This window comes from Salvelinus fontinalis, chromosome 2 (assembly GCF_029448725.1).
Source record: "Salvelinus fontinalis isolate EN_2023a chromosome 2, ASM2944872v1, whole genome shotgun sequence".
Taxonomy (NCBI): Eukaryota; Metazoa; Chordata; class Actinopteri; order Salmoniformes; family Salmonidae; genus Salvelinus; species Salvelinus fontinalis.
This window is the reverse complement of record NC_074666.1, coordinates 54,951,680-54,971,519: the sequence shown is the minus strand read 5'-3', so window position 1 is coordinate 54,971,519 and position 19,840 is coordinate 54,951,680. Positions and strand designations below refer to the sequence as shown.

General features: G+C 43.9%; 1 protein-coding gene across 1 annotated transcript; it reads left to right on the top strand.

Annotated features, from left to right (window-relative positions):
* Positions 1-621: 621 nt before the first annotated feature.
* On the top strand, positions 622-19,669 carry LOC129821294 (leucine--tRNA ligase, cytoplasmic-like). The gene is made up of 32 exons (XM_055878796.1): positions 622-736; positions 1,024-1,145; positions 1,251-1,338; positions 1,452-1,532; positions 1,621-1,758; positions 1,868-2,029; positions 4,558-4,670; positions 4,765-4,828; positions 5,427-5,494; positions 5,686-5,911; positions 6,073-6,160; positions 9,452-9,528; positions 9,652-9,705; positions 9,809-9,949; positions 10,148-10,225; positions 10,407-10,492; positions 10,712-10,777; positions 10,955-11,037; positions 11,601-11,739; positions 12,044-12,256; positions 12,679-12,736; positions 12,902-12,965; positions 13,544-13,727; positions 13,858-13,948; positions 14,042-14,182; positions 14,480-14,620; positions 16,170-16,280; positions 16,752-16,862; positions 17,299-17,403; positions 18,133-18,228; positions 18,504-18,636; positions 18,993-19,669. The coding sequence occupies exons 1-32, from the start codon at positions 731-733 to the stop codon at positions 19,196-19,198; spliced, it is 3,534 nt and encodes a 1,177-aa protein (XP_055734771.1). The 5' UTR covers positions 622-730; the 3' UTR covers positions 19,199-19,669.
* Positions 19,670-19,840: the final 171 nt, after the last annotated feature.

Here is a 19,840-nt window from a genome sequence, read left to right as displayed (position 1 = left end):
AAAAAAAACACATTTTCTTACACTACAAAGATAAATTGAGCTGTATTTTAAGACAATTAAATACTCTACTAACAATAAAAGCTGTTCGAATTATAAGTGTATGTATGTCCCTTAAGGTCTTTGTGTAATGTGATATTGTACCTCCTAGCTCAATTGTCCATTGTATATAATCTATATATACTTGTGTTCTCTCATGTACTCTCTGTATTGATTTGTTGTCAATAAAAAAATAAAAAAATAAAAAAATTTTTTTTGTAGGATTTCTCTCTTGTTTTGCAAATCTATTTAAAATTCAATTTCAAAGTTTCAATAATACTGGAGCCAGGCCAGGGTTGACTCTTCACTCAGTTGGTAGGAAAATAAGACCTTGTCTAAAATCGTATCAAAATCATTTCACCCTGTTTAAAAAATATATATTTTTTAAACAGGGTGAAATGATTTTGATACGATTTTAGACAAGGTCTTATATATATATATATATATATAGTTTTATATCTTTATATGCGTGAAATATTCTTATTGTGTTTTTGTACTCCAGAGAATGTAGTCTGTGTCCATATGCTACAAAAGAGCCACTCGCTTATACTACATTTCCCAGAAGTCTGCATAGGGTGAATGAGCTGTCCCTTGCTGTAGTGTAGATGTCATCAGCCAAGTGCCGAAGCTGGTGGCGTGGGTTTTCTTGACAGATTATCAGTTTTTACCGTTTTCGGTATATTTCTATATCAAGATGACGGTACGTCGTGGCTACTTACTCCACTTGTGCATGTATGATGTTTTTCAGGTTTAATGCTAGTCATGTTATGCATAACTAGCCAACTACTTTGTTAGCTAGCACTTAGCTGCATTAGCATTAGCTAACTTGAACTAGCGTGCTAGCTAGCAGCTAACACGTTACTTTGAAAAGACGAAACTAGTCACCGGGAAGAGACCTACGTCTGGCTATCTAGTTAAGACGCCTATTTGATGTTTAATAATAATTTAAAAAATCTACGTTTAAATTATGTATTACATTAATTTTAGGAGCGGAAGGGAACAGCTAAGTTGGACTTCCTCAGAAAGATAGAAGAGGACATCCAGCAGAAATGGGAGAAGGAAAGAACGTTTGATTGTGATGCACCCACCACTATTGGGGAAAGCACCAAGTAAGTCTACTGGGACTGTTATTTTATGATCATCAACGCTCTATTTTAATTTTCATGTCCACTTTTCCCAACCAATTTGTAATGGACCACCCTCTCCTTTTGTAGCAAAAACAAATACTTTGTCACCTTCCCCTACCCTTACATGAATGGAAGGCTGCATCTTGGTCATACTTTCTGCCTTTCGAAGTGCGAGGTAAGATTTATATAGATTTGACTTACATTTAGCACTATTAGTCTTATGTTCAATATCCTCTGTGAAAGATACATTTTACAATTTGCTGACATATCTGTCTTTTTCTTTTGTAGTTTGCTGTTGGTTTCCAACGCTTGAAAGGAAAGCAATGCCTATTCCCATTTGGGTTGCATTGTACAGGAATGCCAATCAAAGTGAGTTAATTTTAATCACTTGTTTGCTGTGTACATTATACATGGTCATGGTTGGAAGTTAGACATTAAAATGTATTTTAATCCACAGGCCTGTGCAGACAAGCTGAAGAGAGAGATGGAGGTTTACGGCAACCCACCACAGTTTCCTGAGGAGGAGGAGGAAGAAGAGGAGAAGCCCAAGTTTGCAGATGAGTTCATCATCAAGGACAAAGCTAAGGGCAAAAAGGTGAACTTTTTATGAAATTGATCCTCTGCGCTACTCATATTCTTGGGGGAAATTGTTCCCATTCATACACCATGTAATCTCATTGTAATCTCTTGTGTGTGATCATCAGAGCAAAGCAGTGGCAAAGGCTGGAGGGTCGAAATTCCAGTGGGACATAATGAAGTCTCTGGGGTTGAGTGACATGGAGATAGTGCCGTTTGCAAATGCGGCGCACTGGCTGGAGTACTTCCCACCCATGGCCGTGAAAGACCTGAAGATGATGGGTGTGAAGGTGAGTGATAATGTCTCGAGGCTGCCTGCTGGTTCGACTTAGGAGGCGCGCACACCACCAACCGCTTCCGAGTATATTACTCGCTAATGTTCAGTCTTTGGATAACAAAGTTGATGAGCTTAGAGCAAGGATTTCTTTCCAGAGAGACATCGGGCCTGTAACATACTTTGTTAAACGGAAATATGGCTCTCTCGGGATACTCTGTCGGATTCGGTGAAGCCAGCAGGTTTCTCAATACATCGCGCAGACAGGAATAAATATCTCCAGGATACGGAGGGGTGTAATTTCATGATTAACGACTCATGGTGTAATTCTAGGAACATTCAGGAACTCAAGTCCTTTTGTTCACTCAACCTAGAATACCTCAATTAAATGCCGACCATATTATCTCCCAAGAGAGTTCTCTGTCATTGCCGTGGCCGTTTACATCCCACCTCAAGCCGATACCTCGACGGCACTCAAGGAACTTCACTGGACTGACTTTATGTAAACTGGAAACTACATATCCTCAGGCTGCATTTATTGTAGCTGGGGATTTTAACAAAGCAAATCTGAGGACTAGGCTGCCGAAGTTCTATCAACATATCGACTGTACTACTCGCGCTGCTAAGACTACCGACCATTGCTTTTCAAACTTCCGGAATGCTTACAAGGCCCTCTCCCGTCCTCCTTTCGGCAAATCTGACCACGACTCCATCTTGCTCCTCCCTTCCTATAGGCAGAAACTCAAACAGTGCTTTGAACTATTCAACGCTTGTCTGACCAATCGGAATCCACGCTTCAGGATTGTTTTGATCACGTGAACTGGGATATGTTTCGGGTAGCTTGCGATTATAATCTAGACGCATACACGGATACGCTGACTGAGTTTATAAGGAAGTATATAGGAAATGTAGTACCCACTGTGACTTAAAACCTACCCTAACCAGAAACCGTGGATAGATGGTAGCATTCGCGAACCACCGCATTTAACCATGGCAAGGTGACTGGTAATATGGCACAATATAAACAGTGTAGTTATTCACACCGCAAGGCAAACACCCAATGTATTATGTTCAATGTGGGCCTACATTCCATGAGACTTTTGAAAAAAACACGCATAGCTTGATATTACCCTGTTTATCAACGTGTCCTTCAGACAAGGTGACTTAAAATGTTGTTTGATGCAAGAAACAACTTTCAAAATAAAATACATTATTCCCATACCATTATTCCCATACCATTATCAGAATCAGAAATTATGCTATACTGTGCCTATTGGCTACTTAGCTTATTGAAGCCTGTCTCAAAATACAACACTGCCCCTTTAAGACAAAAGAAACAGCTCTTTACCTGACTCGCTCTTCAAAGATGTTTAGAAATGTACACATTTTGGCCTCCCAAGTGGCGCAGCAGTCTAAGGCACTGCATCACTACAGATCCTGGTTCGATACCGGGCAGTGTTGCAGCCGGCCGCAAACGGGAGATCCACGAGGAGACGTAAAATTGGTGCAGCGTCGTCCGTGTTATTGGAGGGTTTGGCTGGCCGGGATGTCCTTGTCCCATCGCGCTCTAGCGTCTCCTGTGGCGGGCCAAGCGCATGCATGCTGACACGGTCACCAGGTGTACGGTGTTTCCTCCGACACATTGGTGTGGCTGGCTTCCAGGTTAAGTGAGCATTGTGTCAAGAAGCAGTACGGCTTGGCGGGGTCGTGTTTCGGAGGATGCATGGCACTTGACCTTCACCTCTCCCGAGTCTGTGCGGGAGCTGCAGCGATGGGACAATTGGATACCGCGAAATTGGGGAGAAAAAGGGGGTACAAGAATAAAATAAATGCACACATTTTATTCTCTTGTAGGAAGCAATCACTCCCCTATTGCTGACTACAAATGATCTATAACTGGGCTAATAACTCCATAACTAGACAGATTATGAACAAAATGTGCACATGTGACTACATGCAGCTCTCGCTTTGATATCAAAACAAGCGCATCTACTCACGACCGCTCATGCTGTAAACACAGTCCAGTTCAAAGTAAACGGCACAGATCCACATCTGACAATGGTCTTTTTGCATCTAGGCCTACTGCAGCTCTGTTTATGCCGCACCGGTCTGTGTAGAGTCCGGGCTGAGTCGTGCGTGTCAATGCAAAAGAATCCTGCTCTGATGCTTTCTTCTGCCTACAACAAAATCTCTTGCATTGTTCATTTTGGTATGTTTCATTGAAAATGGGTAATACTGCGTTGATTGGATCACAATTGCCGCAGTTAAGGGAAACGTTCATAGTGCTAACAGGTAAAACTAGAACAGTGGTCACCAACCTTTTCTGAGGCAGTGTAAGCCTGAGATCTACCGCTCAGATTTTTAAAAAACATGACTTAAATGTATGCCTATGCAACGTTAACCAATTAAAAACAGTACTGTAGCAAGTTAAATGTGTCGTTCTCAAGTTAAGATTCAGACCTAAATGTACAGATCAACAACCATTACTACACTTTGAAAGTATTTCAGGTGCTGTCCAGGTTCTTAAGCATAATTATATCACAGGTGGACTGGCGACGCTCCTTCATCACAACCGATGTCAACCCTTTCTACGACTCCTTCGTGAGGTGGCAGTTCATCACCCTGAAAGAGAGGAAGAAAATCAAGTTTGGTAAAAGGTATGTTTAGAACCTGGAAAGGTTTATTATAACCTTGTCATGCGTAAACCTTGTAGCATTATTCCATTGATTTACATTCGGTAACTTTTCGCAGGTATACCATCTACTCTCCAAAAGATGGACAGCCGTGTATGGACCATGACAGGCAGACTGGAGAGGTGAGGTTTTCTTTCTACTACATTACATTTTATTTAACACATGCTTCGGAAACTACAGATAACAATGAAATGCTTACCTACGGGCCCTTTCCAACAATGCAGAGAGAAAGAAAATGGAGAAATAATAATAATAATAATAATAAATGCACAATGAGTAGTGATAACTTGGCTATATACACGGGGTACCAGTACCGAGTCGATATGCAGGAGTATGAAGTAATTGAGGTAGATATGTGTATATATAACTTGGAATAAAGTGACAGATAATAAACAGTAGCAGCAGTGTATGTGATGAGTCAAAGTTAGTGCCAAAAGTGTCAGTGCAGATAGTCCTGGTAGCTATTTGGTTAATTAGTTAATCAACTATTTAGTAGACTTATGGCTAGGGGGTAGAAGCTGTTCATGGTCATGTTGGTTCTAGACTTGCTGTAGCAGAGGGAACAGGTTATGACTTGGGTCGCTGGAGTTTGACAATTTTTAGGGCCTTCCTCTGACACTGCATGGTATAGATGTCCTGGATGGCAGGAACATAATCTCAAGGAGGTTTTGTCCCTCTTCTGTGTAGCTGCAGCTCTATAATAAAGTTGTTACATTCTAGGGAGTTGGACCACAGGAGTATACCCTCATCAAGATGAAGGTTGTAGAGCCCTACCCTGCAAAACTAAGGTACTGTATGTAGCAGACCAGACAGTGTATTTTTTAGCATGACCTACATTGTCATTGATATGATATACAATCAACTTTGTCACATTTTAGACCTAGCAGTTTGGCCTGATAGCAGGTAACATTTGTTGCTAGTTGGGGAACGACTACCATCCACCTTGTGCAAATACTCTTCTGAAAACTGTTACCCTCAGTGGCCTTAAAGGCAAGAACATCTTCTTGGTGGCAGCTACTCTCAGACCAGAGACCATGTTTGGCCAGACTAACTGCTGGGTCCACCCTGACATCAAGTACATAGCCTTCGAGATGGCCTGTGGAGACGTGTTCATTAGCACGAGGAGGTCAGCTAGGAACATGTCTTACCAAGGCTTCACCAAGGAGAACGGCAAGGTTACAGTCATCATGGATGTTCTGGGAAAGGTGTGCACATTTAAATGACATCCTTATGTTTAAGTGTCTGCACACACACTTACGCAATAATGTACGTTAAATAGCCTGAGTTCCCTCTGACACGCACGCACAGTGTGACACTATGTGACCACGTACTCATAGCGGTAAATGTCTTTTTACCTTCTCTGTAGGATATTCTGGGATGTGCTCTTAGTGCCCCGCTGACGTCTTACCGGACCATCTATGCCCTGCCCATGCTTACCATCAAGGAGGACAAAGGTATTGGAATAAAGTCTTGAGAATGCTCCAAATGCCGCTTTTTAACTGCAGCCATCCTGTCTCTGCTAGAGCACATTGAGACGGCTTGAGGCAGTCCTCCTTTTTTAAGAGCTAAAGTGAACGAGACATAAGTCATTGTAGAGCACAGTGAACATTGCTGAGATGGACAACAAAGACGACTTTTTATTAGGGGGTAGATCAGCTTCCATCAATGTAATTGCCTGCATCATTTCCAATCTCCCATATTTTATTGATAAATCTATTTTCTGTGTCTTTATTATATTCCCCCAACACTACCACCCCTCCCCTAATTGAAGTCAACTAATGGAGAACAACACAGGCTTTTAACTGCATTCGGGAAGTATTCAGACCCCATGACTTTTTCCACGTTTTGTTACGTTACACCCTTATTCTAAAATGGATTAAATTGTCCCCCCCCCCCCCCCCCTCGATCTACACATAATACCTCATAACGACAAAGCAAAAAGGGGTTTAAACATTTTTGATAAATTATTAAAAAAAATAGATCATATCACATTTACGTAAGTATTCAGACCCTTTACTCAGTACTTTGTTGAAATCAAATTATATTTGGTCAAATACACGTGTTTAGCAGATGTTGTTGCGGGAGTAGCGATCTGCTTGTTTCTAGCTCTGACATTGCAGTAATATCTAACAATTTCACAACATATACACACATCTAAGTAAAGCAATGGAATTTAGAATAATGGAATTAAGAATATATATGAACGAGCAATGTCAGAGCGGCATAGACTAAGATACAGTAGATAGTATAGAATACAGTATATACATATGAGATGAGTAATGCAAGATGTGTAAAGTTGATTTAAAATGACTAGTGTTCCATTTTATTAAAGTGGCCAGTGATTTCAAGTCGTATGTAGGCAGCAGCGTCTATGTGCTAGTGATGGCTATTTAAGTCTGATGGTCTTGAGATAGCTGTTTTTCAGTCTCTCGGGCCCAGCTTTGATGCACCTGTACTGACCTCACCTTCTGGATGATAGTGGTGTGAACAGGCAGTGGCTCAGGTGATTTTTGACCTTGATCTTTTTGGCCTTCCTGTGACATCGGGTGCTGAAGGTGTCCTGGAAGACAGGTAGTTTGCACATTTGGCAGCGAGTCTTCTTGGGTATGAGGCTACAAGCTTGGCACACCTGTATTTGGGGAGTTTCTTCCATTCTTCTTTGCAGGTCCTCTCAAGCTCTGTAAAGTTGGATGGGGAGCGTCGCTGCACAGCTATTTTCAGATTTCTGGAGATCAGGTTCAAGTCCAGACTGGCTGGGCCACTCAAGGACATTGAGAGACTTGTCCTGAAGCCAATCTGGAGTTGTCTTGGCTGTGTGCTTAGGGTTGTTGTCCATTTGGAAGGTGAACCTTTGCTCAAGTCTGAGGTCCTGAGCGATCTGGAGAAGGTTTTCATCAAGGATTTCTCTGTACTTTGCTCCGTTCATCTTTCCTTCGATCCTGACTAGTTTTCTGGTCCCTGCTGCTGAAATACATCCCCATAGCATGATGCTGCCACCACCATGCTTCACCGTAGGGATGGTGCCAGGTTTCCTCCAGACGTGATGCTTGACTTTTAGGCCAAAGAGTTCAATCTTGGTTTCATCAGACCAGAGAATCTTGTTTCTCATGGCCTGAGAGCACTTTAGGCGCCTTTTGGCAAACTCCAAGCGGGCTGTCATGTGCCTTTTACTGAGGAGTGGCTTCCGTCTGGTCACTCTACCATAAATGCCTGATTGGTGGAGTGCTGCAGCGATGGTTGTCCTTCTGGAAGGTTCTCCCATCTCCACCGAGGAGCTCTGGGTTCTTGGTCACCTCCCTGACCAAGGCCCTTCTCCCCCAATTGCTCCGTTTGTTCGGGCGGCCAGCTCTAGGAAGAGTCTTGGAGGTTCTAAACTTCTTCCATTTTAAGAATGATGGAAGCCACTGTTCTTGGGGGACTTTCAATGCTGCAGACATTTTTTGGGACCCTTCCCCAGATCTGTGCCTCGACACAATCCTGTCTCGGAGCTCTACTGACAATTCCTTTGACTTCATGGCTTCGTTTTTGATCTGACATGCACTGTCAACTGTGGGAACTTGTATAGACAGGTGTGTACCTTCCCAAATCATGACCAGTCAATTGAATTTACCACAGGTGTACTCCAATAAAGTTGTAGAAACATCTCAAGGATGATCAATGGAAACAACATGCACATGAGCTCAATTTAATCTCTTAGCAAAGAGTCTGAATACTTGTGTAAATGTTTTATTTTTTAATACATTTGCAAAAAAAATCTCAACCTTTTTTCTAGTTGTCATTATGGGTATTGTGTGTAGATTGATGAGGGGATTCATTTTTTGATCCATTTTAGAATAAGGCTGTAACGTAACCAAATGTGGAGAAAGTCAAGGGGTCTGAATACTTTCCAAATGCACAATAATATACATTTTACGGACACAGTATATTTTACAATAGGTCTCTTTTTGTTTTTAATCCCATTATTCAGCTCCCCTCAACCCCCTCCCATCAATCTCTGAACACCATCCATTTTATTTTTAGATTTATATTTTTACTCAGCTGTGATGTTTCACAAGTTCTGAACCTTTCTATTCTCGTCATTTCTACAGATTGTAAATATTTTTTTTTGCTAAGAGTATTATATTATTGATTGATTGACTAGGACTTTTAAAGTCACCCAACAGTGTGATTTGCAGCTTTGTCTCCGGGTAATGTTGCAATTTTTCAGCCATTCCTGAACCTGTGACCAAAAAAAATCTACGTATGGACAGTACCAAAACGTTGCTATTATTTTGGTAAATTGAAAAATGCTACATTTTAAATCCGTGTCGTATTGTGTATCAGTTATCGCTATATGGCACAGCGGTGACATTTTTGTCCTTTGTAAACTGGTCTATTTTTTTGTTTATCATACATTTCTTTAACTCATTTTGGTCTTGAACGCAGGGCCGACAGACAAGTTGTGACTTACTGATGTACACCTGAGGGGATGCTGCACTATGAGTCATTACAATGAATCATTTTGGTCCGCTTTGCTCCAGGCGTTTACATCTGCATCAAAATGGTGTGGCTAAATTGAAATATCAGAATGCAGATATCTATGGCTTTGTTCGCTCCAATGTGCATCTTCCTGTGTTTGATAGAAAAGGCAGTGACTTTCTCAGAGGACACAGCAGGGGCATTTCTTGGGGTTTGTAGATGTTGGTTTTGTTAGTCATGTGACTTTGGTCCACTTGTTTTGTGACCCCCCCCCCCCCCTCTCCCAGGCACTGGAATTGTCACCAGCGTACCGTCCGACGCACCTGATGACATCGCTGCCCTCAGGGATATCAAAAAGAAACAGGTGACACTAACTGTACAGAACTGTGCTCGTTTGTGGCTACTGGTCTGTTTTAGTTAACCTATGCATTGCAAAATGTGTTTTGGTTGGTGACGTAATTGGAGATTACTTGGATTCCTCTTATAGGCCCTGAGAGAGAAATATGGTATCGAAGACAAGATGGTCCTACCTTTTGAGCCAGTAAGCTTAAGTCATACTTGACACCCTTGCCTTGCCTCTCATGTCCTAAATGATCAGACAGTGCAGTATGTGCCTAATATTCACTGCTGACCTACTCCTCCAGGTGCCCATCATTGAGATCCCTGGCTATGGGAACCTGTCTGCTCCTCTGGTGTGTGACGAGTTGAAGATCCAGAGCCAGAATGACCGTGAGAAGCTGGCAGAGGCCAAGGAGAAGGTTTACCTCAAGGGCTTCTATGAAGGGGTGAGTCCTAATGGCTACACAGAACATCTCGACTATGCATGCGTGTAATACAATGCAGCTTTATTTATCCCCGTAGAACATTTCAGGATATTGGGGGCTATAGATGTGCATCAGAGGTATACAACAACATACAATAGTATATGAAAAATCAACGTCCACATTCTCAGATTTTCTAATGAATGGTCTTTTTTTTCTCAGATCATGCTGGTTGAAGGCTACAAGGGCCAAAGGGTGCAGGATGTCAAGAAACCCATCCAGAAGATGATGGTGGAGAAGGTACCCTGGTTGACATCAATTATTTGATACCAATCTATTTATTGCGTCTGTTTATTTTCTGCAACTATGTTTACAATGTGGTGCTGTATGCTACTGTTGGTTCTTTCTCTGACCTGTATGATGTGTTTGATACGGTTCTTTGTCTCTGTTTTCTAACTGGGATCTCTACCAATGTTCCCAGGGCCAAGCTTTGATCTACATGGAGCCAGAGAAGCAGGTGATGTCACGCTCTTCAGACGAGTGTGTGGTGGCACTATGCGACCAGTGGTGAGTATGGGAGTCTGAAAATACTCCCTGATTTATGGTCGTTTTTCTGTTTTGTGTCTATTCACTGATAGCAATGGTGAAACGGCGCGATATTCAGTGTGGATACAAGGCTCCCTGACAGCGACAGCATAGACAAGTATCTAAGGATAATTATTAGGGAAACTCTAAACTGAACATTTCTGAGCCAAATTCCTAAAGTATGTGGTGTCTGTCTGACAGGTATCTGGATTATGGAGACAAAGAGTGGAAACAGCAGGCCATGGAATGCCTGAAGCCACTGGAGACGTGAGTCATTCCGCTGTTCTGTCGCTCAACTACCCCAGCTCCCTTCAGTGACTATACCACTGCTAACAAGCTCCTTGTCAAAGGAATGTGTCAGTGTGTTGACAATTTTGTTGGCTGTGTGTCTGGTCAATACGGATATGTTCAAACTGTGCTTCCTGTATATGTTTGACTCTTTAGGTTCTGTGACGAGACGAGGAAGAACTTTGAGGCCACTCTGGACTGGCTCCAGGAGCACGCCTGCTCTCGTACCTACGGACTGGGTGAGGAGGGTGACAGGCGGTGGTGGAGGGTGACAGGCGGTGGTGGAGGGTGACAGGCGGTGGTGGAGGGTGACAGGCGGTGGTGGAGGGTGACAGGCGGTGGTGGAGGGTGACAGGCGGTGGAGTTAGTTTGTCACAACACAGCGGGTTCTGTGCAGAACCGGGAGGTTTTACTGACCATGTGACCTTACAACTCTGGGCCTTGTTATAGCTATAAAATACAGTCTGTAACTAGACCCCATAGAGAGTCACATTGTCAGAACTTTCTGGGACCTCTCACGTCCAGAGCATCTTTTGAGACCATCAGTAACCGTTCCGAGCCTTTTTGGAATTTGCATGGACTTAAGATGGAGACAAAATACCCACAATAAGGAAGCATTTTTTAGTAAGTCATGTGCCAAACTGCAGGAAGGACACGTTTCACATGCTTAATGATCAGTTATCCATTTCATTGGTGGATTCATTATGCTAAGCCATAGTAATGATATGATAAGCATATCCCTTACCGTTCACATTAAGTGTTTGATTGTTGTTGTTTTTGTACGGTGTGCTTGTTGTCATAGGTACAAGGTTGCCGTGGGACCAGCAGTGGCTGATCGAGTCCCTATCTGACTCTACCATTTACATGGCCTACTACACCGTGGCTCACTTCCTCCAGGGGGGAGTGCTCAACGGACAGGGACCCTCGCCTCTAGGGATCAAGTATGCGCCACTCGACTCTCACACGGTTGTCTTATTTAGCGGCGATAGGCATCTGTGGATGCAGATGGAAGATATTGCAGCATGTTCAGATGTCCTTTTAAACATATTGCAATGGAGAAAGTTTGTATTGTAGTAGTTGGCGATGTATATGATAATCATGTACTGTTTTGCACATGTATACCTTTTCGAGGAAGAGGATAAATGCGCTGTGCCAGAATTGAATCCCTATTTGGTTATGGATACAGTACTATTGGTTGGAGCCACTACATAATCTGAGTCTGTGCCTGCACTCTCTCTCTGTAAGGCCAGAGCAGATGACCAGGGAGGTGTGGGACTTCATCTTTTTCAAGAGCTCTCCCTTCCCCAAGACGGACATCCCCAAGGAGCACCTGCAGAGGCTGAGGAGGGAGTTTGAGTACTGGTACCCCATGGATGCCCGTGTGTCTGGGAAGGACCTGGTGCCCAACCACCTATCCTACTACCTGTACAACCACGTGGCCATGTGGCCCAATGACAGGTGAGACGTACCACCTTCCTGTCTCTGCCCGCCTGCCTGCTTGCCTCTCTCTGGTGCTAGGGCTGCTGCAGGGGTACGGTATAAGTCCGGTATTCCTCCTAAACTATTATATTAATTAGATTTAAAAGTTTACATGCTTTGCTAGAAGAACGTAGGCTTACGTAGAGGAGTTTGAAATGAAACGAGACAATGGTAGCCACGACCATTCAAAAAAAGTAACTGGTGCACATTGTTATAAATTTATCGTTATCGTGATAATTCAGTACATTTATCGTGATACGGATTCTTGTCCATATCGCCCAGCTTTAAGCCTCTGCACGGTCTAATCAGTTATGGGTTTGACGCCTTGCAGATTGTATGGAATGTAAGACAATTTCTCCAGAGTCCCATGATTTTCAAGGAGATTATCTTTGTGTACACAGCGGAAAATGGCCGCAGGCAGTCCGAGCCAATGGTCACCTGTTATTGAACTCTGAAAAGGTGTGTTTTTTTCCCTCCTCAAATAGATGTTAACTGCAATGAACTCTCCTTTTTCTGTCTCCTGCTCTGGCATAATGGGAGCAGTGTGTTTGTCTGAAGACGTCAGTGTCTTGCACAAAAAGCGTGTGTGTGATCCTCCTAACGATCTGTGTTTGTATTCATCAGATGTCTAAGTCCACGGGCAATTTCCTCACTCTGAGGGACGCCATCGCCAAGTTCTCTGCTGACGGTAAGCATTCCAGCCTCTTAACACAATGCTTCCTAATTGCTAGGAAGGTTTATGAGAGGAGCAGTCATTTATTCCCGGAAGTCGTTAGCATAATCAATGAGTTTTTCTTTACTTCTCAATGTTTCCTTCTGTTTCTCCTCTGATGGGAGGGTGGCTTGCTTTATTTGGGGAACAGAAAGGGGAGCAGAGCAGTGGGATCGCTTCTCCTGCCTTCCTTTTGATCTCCTCTTCCTACTTGGAGGATAGAAATCAATGCCATCTGTTCCAGAGTGGTGATGGGAGATGAATCATTTTGAGATGATGCCATGCCTGAGGCTGAGTGCTTCGTTCTGGTTATTTATGTAGACGTTGGACTGCCTAAATCCACTGCGCTCTTCACATACTTTTGTAGAAGACAGGAGAGGATGGAGGGGAATTTTTTTGACGCTCTGATTGTTATTATGCATAATTTTACAAATTGATCAAACTCAGCTTTTTTTAGTGTCAAAGTGCTTGTTTCTAGCAGTGCCGCTGTAATAGTGTGTTTAACACTCAGGGAACGCACACAGTCTTACCATGTTGTGTGTGCCTTTGCCCAGGGATGCGCATGGCCCTGGCGGACGCGGGAGACACAGTGGAAGACGCTAACTTTGTGGAGGCCATGGCCGACGCTGGCATCCTGCGCCTCTACACCTGGGTGGAGTGGGTCAAGGAGATGATAGCCAATCAGAACAACCTGAGGACCGGGCCAGCTGACACCTTCAACGACCGTGTGTTCGGCAGGTACAGTCGAATGAGACCAAAATGAGTGTGGATTCGTCATCCAAACTCCCAACTAATTGATCTCTAGCGAGGATAAATGTCTGACCTTAGAATAGTTCTAAGACTGGTTGACTTATTTCCCCCTGTTCAGTGACATGAATGCAGGCATCATGAAGACCGAGCAGCACTATCAGAGGATGATGTACAAGGAGGCGTTGAAGAGTGGCTTTTTTGAGTTCCAGGTAACAAGCTGACATCTGCCAGTGTTTGGGCTGTGTGCAGCGTGCCCAATCACCAGTGATGAGACCCTTAACTGTGTGTGTGTGTCCTGGCAGGCGGCCAAGGATAAGTACAGGGAGCTGGCCATCGAGGGGATGCACCGGGACCTGGTGTTCCAGTTCATTGAGAAGCAGACCCTGCTGCTGGCCCCCATCTGCCCACACCTCTGTGAACACACCTGGGGTCTCATGGGCAAGGTAAGGGTGACAGGGCTCACAATATGACAACCTCTAAAGGCCATACATCCATATCAGAACCTTGTCGGGATGAAAGGCTATACTTGGTTTTCCGAATAACAACACGTTTTTAATAGGTTACGCATGTACGTACTGGAACTAGTTTCTATACAATTTCCCCTTTCGCAGTCCAGTTACTTTTGGCTTAAACAAAAGGATGTAGGATCAGCTTTCCCTACTGAAGTTAAAACCGCAACCCCCTCCCCCCAAAAAAGGTTGTGGTCATAAATATTTCCATAATACCCCCTCTCTCCCCAGACTGGCTCTCTGATGAAAGCATTGTGGCCAGTGGCAGGTCCAGTAGACGAGGTGCTGATGCGCTCTTCTCAGTACGTCATGGAGACAGCCCATGACCTAAGAATACGCCTCAAGGCCTACCTGGCACCCCCCAAGAGCAAGGTAAGATCGATAGCTACCTGGCACCCCACTAAGAGCAAGGTGTAAGACCTATAGCTACCTGGCACCCCACTAAGAGCAAGGTAAGACCTATAAGCTACCTGGCACCCCACTAAGAGCAAGGTAAGACCTATAAGCTACCTGGCACCCCACTAAGAGCAAGGTGTAAGACCTATAGCTACCTGGCACCCCACTAAGAGCAAGGTCACATTAACGCTCTGCCAAGGTGCAGAGAGATCTGGGCACACAGCCAACAGGGAACTAGCCATTTTATTGCAATGACAATACATTTGTACCAGTACCACAGTAATAGCGTGAGTGAATATTAATGTGTGCTTTATGGAGCTGAACTAAGTTTTGAAATGCACCTTTGTGGTTAATGTTTGATGAAAAGCCTAATTGTTAAATGAGACACAATGGTCCTGCAGAATCTTCTCCCTTTCACAGAGCACATTGAGCCAGAAAACAAGTCGCTTCATTAAACCATGACAATACCAGGCCTTGGCTACAGGCAAATCTCACTAAGTTGAGCAGCCATTCCCTGAGAGTGAAATGTTAGATCTCATTGTTTTAGTAATGTTCTCACAGCACTGCAGAGACCAATGAGCTTTCACTCTCAAATGGATACAGTCCTAGACAGATGTTAACCTGATGATGGTTGTGTAGTAGCCTGTTTTTAGTGACAAGCATGTATGGCGGAGAGCTATATAGTCATAGCTTCTAGCATGTATGTTTTTTTTTCAACCTTGTCTACATTTTGACATTCCATTAGTAAGTGCCTGGAGGCAGCAGGGAGCACAGATCCTATAATTCATATATGATTCTAGCTATATGTAATTATATGGCAAAGGAGAATATTACAACTTGAAGCTCTCTCTTTCATACGTTTTATTCGCGTTGTCCTTTTTTTTTTTTTTTTTTTTTTTTTACAACATTTGTATACTCAATCGGAAATTACCCATACGTTTCAATCGCACTATATAGCTGAACTTCCGCGATACGGATTGAATCGTGACCATCAGTGAGAACAGCTCTGCTTCAGAGACACTCAGACACCATTAGACTAGCTGTAGCATCCTGCCATGGGGACTAGACATATTTAATGTGTGGCTCACACACACCTTCCACTACTCATCTCAGAAGAGAGGGGTGGGAAAAGCGAACGTGAAGGTAAAGTGTCTAGCATGGTGACTGGAAGAGACGACAGCTGTCATGTAAAATGAGTTCACGGATGCCCGGCTCCACTTGGCACAGAGACTGGTTCACACAGTAGCTTTTAGAGCGGGATAATGACTACTGCCGATAGGTTTCAGCAGAGGGTGATCTTGTATAACGGGAGTGGAGTAGGCTTGGCAGCATTAACTAGAGTGACTTTTCTCAGTCATGTCATATTAATCCAGACGGCGTGATAATGGATGTCAGGCTGGATCAGGACTGCCTGCTCTGATGCGCATCGCAGCCAGGGTAATGCTACTGATGTTGTCTAATAAGACTGGAACAGTACTAGCAGACTGACTGAGCTCTCTGTTTTCTGTGTCCCTGCCCTCAACAGAAGGGTGACGTGAAGCCCATGGCCAAGCCCTCCCACTGCACCATCTACGTGGCCAAGACGTACCCCTCCTGGCAGCACAGCGCCCTCTCGCTGCTGGGAAAACACTACAAGGCAAGTACCAACCCCCAGGAATCTGCCTGATGGGGAATCATACAAGGCAGACTGGGAATCTGGGGGGAAAGAATCCACTATGAACCTGACTCAACTAGGTTTTTAACCTGAGCCCCAAAGGACATCCTATTCCCTATGTAGTGCACTACTTTTTTTTTTTACCAGGGCTCATAGAGTCCTATAGGTTTGTGGTGAAAAGTAGTGCACTATATAGGGAATAGGGTGCCATTTGAGACGCATCCTAAGTCTGTTTATAAATAGATAGTTATAAAATGTGAGTTCAAGCTGTTCCCTCCTGTTGTTTTGAGGTGGAGTTGCTACAGAATGGAGAGACCCTACTGTGAGCTGTGATCTGCCCAGAGGCAGAAAATGTCATTCTGCTGACAACCTGGAATCCCCTTGATGATAGACTCTGACACTCTTTCCCCCCCGTTTGTGTGTGTGTGTGTTCTTCCCTGTGTGTGTGTGCAGAGCAACAAGGGCGTTCTGCCTGATAACAAGGTCATTGTCATGGAGCTTGGCGCCCTGCCGGAGCTCAAAAAGTACATGAAGAGAGTGATGCCATTCGTGGCCATGATCAAGGTGAGGCTGAGGACAGGAGGGTTGGCCCTTTTCCGCTCCCCCAGGGCCCTGATCTATGGTGGGGTGGGGGGTGTCTCACTATAACACAGTTCTCGGCTGACCTCTGCCAGGCTCTGCATTCTCACAAGGAGACTAATAAAAATAAACAGCTCTCTGTACAGTTAAGCACATCGAGGACAAGATTTCCTTCATTAAATCAATTGTATTCATACATTGGCAGCACAACAGTGATTTGCTAGCCTTACTCAGTGGTTGAGCTCAACATGGTGTATTGCTAGAGGTATGGCTGTGCCAAAGTGATCAAACAAACCAGCCAGATGATTGGCTGTGTTCCAAGCCAGATGATTGCCTGTGTTGACTGTAAAACCGTGCTGTATGTCAAATGGATGTGAACAAGAGAGCTTTAAGGCTAACTGCAGTGTGTTGTGTTCCTCAGGAAAACCTGGAGAAGAATGGCGCCAGGGTTCTGGACCTGGAACTGGAGTTTGACGAGCGGGCCGTGCTGCTGGAGAACCTAGTTTATCTGACTAACTCTTTGGAGGTACACCAAACACTCTTCCCTCACTTTCTCCCAGCACTGCACGTTTCATGGAATATGTTGTGGAGGACAACCTGATGTTCGTTCTCTAACTCTTAGCCCCCGGGTAACCACTGAAACAAGTGTATACATCCATCAAGCCGTTGTTGTTAAACATCCCTCGTTCCTGTTGACTTCTCTTTTAGTTTGCCTGTTCGTTTATCCCTCACCTCGAGGGTGGAATGCGGCTATTTTGTATCTGCTTAAGAGCACGACTGTCCATACAGCCCTATAGGTTAGATTGATAAAACACAATTTCCCACCTCATTCATTATCCAAGCTAATTCCCTACTAGGGAAGTGTACTTTATTAGTACTGTATTGACCAGTGATTCAGCCAGCCCCCTTTATTTAGAGGCATCTATTGGCACACAAAGATCTAGTTTGTAATCCCATCTGTAGCCAGTCTCAATTATACTGAAACGACAACAGTTGCCTTGAATGTGCAATCAGGGTAACTTTGCTGCAGCGCCAATCGCTTCAGGATTTCAGGCTAATGCCAATGCTCTTTTATTTGCCCTCCCCCTGTTCACCACAGTATGAATTTGGAACATTTTGAACACACTCTGCATGGCACACTGGCCCTGTCAAATATTAAACTACTGTGCTAATCGTTTCTCCCTCAATCTTTCTCGTTCTCTCTCGCTTTCTCATTCTCTCGCTCTCTCTCGCGCTCTCCTCTTTTCATCCCCAGCTTGATCAGATAGATGTGGTATTCACATCAGAGGCAGATGACAAAATAAAGGAGGACTGTTGCCCAGGGAAACCGTTCAGTGTCTTCAGATCCGAAGTAAATCCTACCGCTATTTCTGCTTAATCAGCCCTCCACACAGATTTTTGCATCATTATAGTTGCATCAACAGAGTTTTGAGAGACATCTTTTTATTTTTTAGACCATTCATCATTTTTTTCTTAAACCACAATGAGCACTTAAACATTTTTGAAAGCCATGGTAAATAATTCACAACAACATGCATATGCATATGCATGTCCGTATAATGATTTGAACACTTGGTGAATGATGCATTTAGCTCAGACCAGTGAGCTGTGTGTGTTGTCCCCTAGCCCGGTGTGGCAGTGTCCCTGCTCAACCCCCAGCCGTCCAACGGTCTCTTCACCACCACTATTGACATCCGACAGGGCGACAGCAGAGACGGCATCATCCGCAGACTATCCAAAGTCAACCGATTCATTAAAGGTATGTTATTAAACCCCCGAGGACCTTGCGACTTCACTGCTTTCTTATTGATACCGTGTAATTGAACCATATTTTATCATGGTTTGTTAATAGCCTGCCCTGGGCTATTGCTGTTTCCTTGTTCACTTTTCAAGTTAGTTTTACCGAGGGTGTATACATTGTTCTTTTAGATGTACTAATTGTTTAAGTCTAGTAGTAATTAGAGGAGTACCCTGCTCTTTGTTTCCGTACAGGAACCTCTGATCATACAATTAGCGGAATGTTGTTATTTTATGGGTGCTGTTCAACACGTCCCTTATGTCTTGTAAGACCTGACTGACGTGAAGCATTTACATTGTCTTCCTGTCCCCTTGCAGACCTGTCCAAAGTGAAGCTGATGCGCTTTGAGGACCCTGTCCTGGGGCCTCGCCGGGTGCCCGTGCTGGGGAGGGAGGAGCAGGGCAAGCTGCCCATCTCTGACAAGTCGTCCTTCAGCATCAGCCTGGCTGACAGGAAGGTCCTCATGACAGACAATGGCCTCAGCATAGACATAGGAGACACCCTGGTGTACCTGGTACAATAGAGCACAGGTCTTGGGTCTGTTTCAATACTTTTACAATGCTTCCATCCTTGAGGAAATCACTGGTCTTTCAAGGGCTAATCTAGTCTCATAGATATCAGTAATTACCTCAAGGAAGGTAGGAAGGATGCATGTTAAAACCATTTGAACAGGGCCCTGCTCTCTGTGTAGGGGTGAACAGCAGGAGGCTATAACAGAATGACAAGACAGCATTTTTCTGCTGTAGATGTTACTATGTGCTCTTTGACATACACAGCTCTGTGGAGTATAGCCAGGAAATAGTCTTGACTTTACCTTTTCTATTCAAGTGGTTAAAAAATAGAATGTGTACTCGTGTCTTGTCCTCTCATCATATACAAAATGCAATTATGTTGTTTCAGCGATTCAGTGTCTCAGGATGTTTTAAGGAATGGACGAAAGAGTAATTGTACAAGGTGACGTGAATTTTCCTAAATTAAATAAATCTTTAACGTATTTCGCTGGTGCATTTCTTTATTTTCATCCATGTTGGGATATATGTCCCATATTATGGTCACATTGAGCTCCCTCTGCAGTGGTCCTCTAGGTCAGGGTTTCCTGAAATCAGTCATGCAGTTGAAACACGGTCTACCTCTGTCTCTACTTTGTTTCTATAAACACACACAC